Genomic DNA, 6,521 nt, shown 5'->3' on the forward strand with positions numbered 1-6,521 from the left:
TACCACGCAGGGCTAGAGGAGATCAGCCCCGAGCTTTCAGATCTGGCAGCTAATAAAGCTCAAGACCATATCCTGGTGGTCTCCTGAACAAGCCAGCAGATTACAGAAGTGGAAGTTGGCTTTTAGCATATCTTTGCCCGGAACAACACCCTTAATTAACAAGTAAATGGATTACAGAAGCAGACATTGGCCATCTACATATTTTATACAATACACTTCCTAAACCACACACAAGCAAGTAGGACAACTTCTGGTATCTAAAGATATTTCTTCCCTGTAGCTGACTTAGCTAGTTTGAAAATTTTCCACCCTTAACATGCTCACTGCCGGGCCCTCTCCCCCAGGGCCCGCACGCCGGAGGTAGATGCCTCCAACACAGGTGCACATGCCTTGTTTTCAGAAAATTTAAATACATGTCACAAATAAGAAAAGCATTATAAAATTAAGAAGTCTTACAGAATTTCCAGGCAGTTGGTCATTGGTTTATATGCGGTTATTTTGCCCCCATGCTTTTTTATTAGGACACATTTCAAGCAGGAGCGAAGGTAGAGAATATCACACTTGCATTCCGGTCACCCGTTCGTTAGCCCATTTTGTTTCTGTCACCCGCCCAGCCCCGTCCTACCTCGTTTGTGCCCAGCTTTGTAGGCAAGTGGTGGCACCGAAGCCAGCTTTGTCATTGGTAAGCTTTGTGACTTTGGGTCCATTTCACAAGGTCCCTTGATAAAATTGAGACGACGCCTGGTGATGACCCGGTCGGCTGCTGATAACTGTCAGCTCCGCCTTCCCGAGTGTCCCTGAAACCCTCCTCCTCTCACTGGGGCCCTGACCTGCAGCTGCTCCCCAGTAAAACCGCCTTACCAACGGGGCAGCCGGAGCAGGGGGCAGGGCCACTTCCTGACATCCTTGTATGAGCATTTCTTCCTAATAGTTGCATGAATTTTTGAAAAATGTTAACAAAAAGTATTTAGTGCTTTGAAGGAAGCCTCTGATAAGAAATAATAGAGAAACAGAAGAGAAGGAATAAAACGGAAATAAAAGATGAATCAGACAGAGCCACAGGGAAGAGCCTATTAAATTCAGTGAGAGGTTCCGGTTCTGCTGGCCTCGCTGGGCCTGGGGCTCTGCGTTGCTGACCGGCTCCCCGCTGGTGCTGGCTGGGAGCCACTGCCCACACCTGGAGTGGCAAGGACGCCGGCCAAACCAGGGCCCACAGGCCACACCTGTCTCTCTGCCTGTTTTAGTATGTTCCATGAACTAAAAATGGGCTTTTGTGTTTTTAAATGGTCAAAAAGTCAAAAGAATAGTATTTGTCACACAGAAAATGTATATGAAATTCAAATTTCATTGTCCATCAAGTTTCATCTGTACACGGACATGCCCATTCATTAATATTGTCACAAGGGCAGAGTCGAGTACTTGGGACAAGGACCCTATGGGGTGCAGAGCCTAAAAGGTTTGCTATTTGACCTTTCCAGAAAGGGTGCGCACACCCCACAGAGCCGCGGCCAGGCCCAGTGTCGCGACGGCCAGCAGGGGGCAGCAGAGAGCCGTCCGGGGCCGGCGTTGCGACCCCGCCCCACCCGGACCACAGGGTTGGGGTTTAGACGTGTGACAGAGGGGGGACTAAGCTGTTTAGGATGGAGAGATGGGCCTGCGGTAGAAATGCCTGGGGAATTAGCACGAGAGGAAGTGGGGGGAAGTGGGAGTCAGCAGACAAGGCCCAGGACAAGCAGGGAAATAAGAAGCTGTCTGTCCCGAGTTGCTGGAGCGGGAGGGCAAGGCCCGCAGGACGCGGGAAGCCGGCGGGACAGGACGGGACGGGGTGGCGGGGTCCCGGGGTGAGCCCAGGCGCGGGGGTGAGGCCCAGGAACACCGCTCGGGGCTCGGGCTTTAGGAGAAGGCCGTAGGGATTCACCGAAGGGCTTTCGACGGTGGAGTGATAGCATCGCATCCTTGGGGGAGGTATAGTGACTCTGGTGGCCATGGCAACAGTCCAGGGTCCATCGGATGAGGGGCCGACGCAGGCAGGGCAGCGGGACGGGACGGGGCTGAGCCGCCACAGCAGCTGCGGAACAGCGGGGCCCCCGGGGGGCTCGGGACTGCTGCGCCCCGGGTTCTGCCTTTCCCCCCAGGACAGGCTAAGGGAGCGGCGTGGCTGCCGTTTTAATCTTTCCCGGGTTTTTCTCCGCTTTCACGGCCAGCACGATGCAGTCAGGGCAGCTGTCTTTTTGCTTCGGGCCTGAATCTTTGCTTTCGGGTGGTGCCTGCAGATGTGGGGTTCACCGTCACAAGCAGGTTCTGCCAGGTTTAACCCTCGGCCTTTTTGTTCTGTCTGGTTTTTCATGGGAGGCAGGGTGCACGGATTCCTTTTAAAATCTGCGAATACCATCACGAACCCTAGAAAAATGTGCCGGACCAGGTGGACTGAAAATTTGAGACATGGTTCCACGGCCAGTGCCTCCCCTGAGGCCCGCCCAGCGGAGGACGCTGACCCCGGGGCTGCCTGCTCAGGGTCCAGTCGGGTGTGGGCCTTGCTGTCAGACTCCGCCCATCCTGATCGTCTTACTTCCCTGCCCTTCCTGCGTCTTAGGAGATGATGCGAATTCCTAAGTCTGTCTTTGGAATGGATTAAAAAACCTTCTGAAAGCAGAGATGGGAGCTGGGCAGAGCCACCACTGCCTAGCCGGGCGGGCCTGGTGGCTCTGGCCTGCGTCTGCACAGCCCTCTGGGGAAGTTCCTGGACAGGAGACTGCCTTTGGGCCTCCGGGCTGGGCTGGCTGACCTCTTCCTATGCACTGGGCCAGGAAACATTGCGTTCACAAAACTTTGAGCACATAAAGTTCTATTTTTGGGGTCTTAATACATCACAAATCCCTTTTCCTTGAAACAAAAAGAGTACTATATCAGATGCAGTCTTATTTAAGAAATTATTAGCCTCTATCGCTAGAAATAAGTAGATTACATTTTTAAAAGATTAATCTTCATAACGAGGAAAGTTTAAAGGAATATAGTCATTCAATTATGAAATGTTTCCAAGGAACAAATGGAAGCTTGGAAGCCTGAACTGAACTATTTTTCAAATTCTCCCAATTTAGAAAATCTCATCCAACATCAACTTTTGATAAAAGCAGTCATTCCCAGCAATTATGGTCTCTTGTGCATGTATAACAATAGCTTTAATGGAACATAATTTACATAGCATAAAATCCACCTGTTTTAAGTGTATAATTCAATGATTTTTTTTTTTTGGTAAATTTACAGTTATGCGACCCTCACCACAATTCAATTTCGGAGCATTCCTATCCCCCCAAAATGGTCTCTGACATTTTAATCGCAAGAAGTGCTATTAGAAGAATCATCATTTTAATTTATTAGTTCCTGTATTTGCATCATCTAAGCTTTACTCTTACTAATCGTGACCTCTGTCAATATTTCTTCCAGGCAGACACGAGACAGCTGGAACAAAGCTCTTGCAATCTTATCAGAGTTTGAGGTGAGTTACGGAAGGGCACGCCGTCCTGTGCCCTCCAGCCCCGAAACACGGAGGACCCACAGAAAGGCCTTCTGGGTCTCCTGACTTTCAGAGGTCACTGCCTGGGAATGTAACTTTTTTTTTTTTTAATGATAAAGTGCCTAGAAAAGATTCAAAAAGAGATGTTTCCAAACTCTTATGCAAAGCCTTCTGGGAGCTAGCATAGTATTTTCTCACTAAACGTTTTATTTCATTTCTTAAATTCTCCTGAAATTTCATAAGGAAACAAAATATTATTTTGGGGCGCAGTTAAATGAGATTCTTAACCAAGCGTTTGGCTTTTATGAATCGTTCCTGTCTCCAGGACCTCGCCCACCTCCTGACACTTCAGAGACATTGGCGGACTTGACTAAATGGCCTGAGCGATGCCAACGTCTTTACACAAAATTCTGAACACCTGGCAGTCTTGGCGCTGGCAGGAATGCACACACCTGACTGCACTGAATTCATTAAAATGTTACCGAAAGCTCCCGGTCAACAGCTATATTTTTTTTAGTCTATGGTGAGATTTTCCAATCTCAGGACTTTTTCATTTTTTTACTCCCTCATTTTCTTCGCCACTTCTTCTAGCACGAGCTCCTAATTCCTCTCACGGTCGAATTTACATCCACGGCATTTTCGGCACTTCTGCCGGTGCGTTTTCCACTGAGAGAACACGCAAGTCCACGTGGGGCATGGGCGTGGTGTCGGGTCCCAGAGCCTGGCCGGGCCCTGAGGCCGCCGGCTGCTGGGGGACACCCGGATGGGGTGCGTGGCCCAGCCCAGACTGCACGCTGCTCAGTGCCCACACTCAGACACCGGGGACGGATGCCCTGAGCAGAGCAGCGGGTCCGAGCAGGGCTGCTGGACCCTCTGCCCAAAAGCGAAGAAGTAACAAAAAAGATAAAGAAAGAAAGCAAAGGAAGAGAACTTGAATGTAGGGTGACGCTGAATCCAATGTGTTTCTAAGACTAATACTTGCCTAGTTCATGACCCAGTTCTTATTCCTGTGTTTTTTCTTGGCAGCAAAATTTCCGTGGTTCCTCCCACCCCACCTCCTCTCAGTGAGAGCTGGTGCAGCGGCAGCCCTGGCAGGGTAATGAGTCTGTTCTGTGGGCTTCCCCAGGAAGGGGAGAGGGGAGAAGGAGAGGAGGGAAGGGGGTCTGAGAGGTTGGGCCGAGAACCTCCGGGCAGAGCGATCCAGCTCTGGATCAGGATGAAAGCCCGACGGGGGGTCGGGCAGTGCTGGGTCCCGCCCACTGTCTGTGCTGCCCGCCATCTTTCTTTGGGAGCCCTGAGCTCATCTGCTTTAACGACTGACCCACCTCCTGCCTGCACCCCATGTTCCCATCGCTTTCCTCTGGCCTTTTCGTTACCTCCCTACTCTGACCGTGCACCGCCCGTGAGTGTGGGGTCCGGATGCGTTGCAGTGTGTCTGGGGCTCTCCGTGGGTCTAACGGGAAATACGGGCTGATTCGCAGGTACGTGAGCGTGGCGGTGCCTGCGGAACTGTGTGTGGGCGTCTTCTGAGTGTTTGTAGGCGCTAGTGTAGACCAAGACTATTTTGTCCAAAGAAATAAGCCGTGCGGTTTCAGGGGAATTACCTGAGTTCCCACAGGGGAGGTAGAAATAATTACGCGTCTGGCTTCCCTGCTGTGGCGGGTGTGAGAAATAAATGAAATAATGTCTGTGCTGGTCCTGGGGAGCTGTAAAGTGCCATGGAGACGTGTGATCTTGATCACTTTCATTATTGTTATTCTGTGAATGGAAGGGAGTAATTATACTCGTCTGTAGGAAGACACATGTCCGTTGGTGAGAGAGAGACAATACATTCTTTTTCCAACTTCGAACTGAGACCCTGGAGGGGCTTTCAAAATGCTGCTCTACTTTCTCCTTGAGATTTTAAATTCTCCAGAGCTGTTTGAGCACCACTGTGCTCAACACATATTTACTGGATGGATGGTCAGGCGGACGGATGGATGGATACGTGGATGGATGGATGGATGGATGGGTGGGTGGATGAATGAATGAATACATCAGATATAGATAGATGAATGAATGAATGAATCGATAGATACATGAATAGATGAATGAATGGAATGTAGATGAATGGACAGATGAATGAATCTATAGATAGATGAATGAATGAACTAGATAGATGAATGGATGAATAAATGGATAGATGATGAATCGTCATAGATGAATGGATGAATGAATACATGAATGAATGAATATGAATGAATAGATGAATGATATGAATGAATGAATAAATGAATGAATGAATGAATACATGGTTAGTAGATGAATGAATGAATGAATGGATAAATGATGGTGAATGATACATATAGATGAATGAATAGAACTTGAAACGTCTCTCTTATGTTATTCTTCCTTTCCATTCCTCTCACCAACTTTGAAGTAACCATATCCAAGCTGATGGCAATACCTGTATCACCATCCTATACATTCTGCCTATACCGTCCTCTGCGAATGAAATGAAATCATCTGAGGATTAAAGACAATCCATTCTCGATTCATCTTCAGGCGATGAAATGTCAGTCCTACCATTTCTAAGAGCAGTCTGCCCCTGACAAAGCCCTGCCTTTAATGCGGAGAATCGAAACTCAGAAAGCCCAGGTAAAATAGGACAGCTGCCCCTTGAGAGGACAGTGTGTCTCCGCTCCGGACACGCCCGCACACACACCTGCACGCAGCCGCGCGCGGGGGCTCGCACGCCCACACCCCTGCACTTGCCTGCCGGTGTTTGGGGGTTGGCGGCCTGGAGGCTGCTGGGATGAACACGGCCGTCAAACGTAACTCTCACTCTCTACTCCTGTCTCTGTTTTAGTTACAGGAACTTGGTCAGCTTAAAGGATTTAATAAGTCCGTGGAAAATTTGTTTCTGTCTGTTACCACCCACATGAAAAGTAAGTGGATGTCCCTCCCTGTGTTTGTCCCCTCCCCACCCCGCCCACCTCCCAACCCAGGCCGGCCGAACCCCTCTCTG

General features: G+C 49.5%; 1 protein-coding gene across 4 annotated transcripts in view; it reads left to right on the forward strand.

Annotated features, from left to right (window-relative positions):
• SYTL3 (synaptotagmin like 3) overlaps positions 1 to 6,521 on the forward strand; it is a 74,460-nt gene that overhangs the window by 39,217 nt on the left and 28,722 nt on the right. For 3 of the 4 annotated variants that reach the window (XM_039873910.1, XM_039873907.1, XM_039873908.1), the window contains exons 6-8: positions 3,445 to 3,496; positions 4,541 to 4,610; positions 6,363 to 6,441. In XM_039873910.1, the coding sequence (XP_039729844.1) occupies positions 3,445 to 3,496; positions 4,541 to 4,610; positions 6,363 to 6,441 (201 nt within the window). The remainder of the gene's footprint in view (positions 1 to 3,444; positions 3,497 to 4,540; positions 4,611 to 6,362; positions 6,442 to 6,521) is intronic. The other variant, XM_039873909.1, reaches the window with a different exon arrangement.

Source organism: Pteropus medius, unplaced genomic scaffold (genome assembly GCF_902729225.1).
Source record: "Pteropus medius unplaced genomic scaffold, Ma_sr-lr_union100, whole genome shotgun sequence".
Lineage (NCBI taxonomy): Eukaryota > Metazoa > Chordata > Mammalia > Chiroptera > Pteropodidae > Pteropus > Pteropus medius.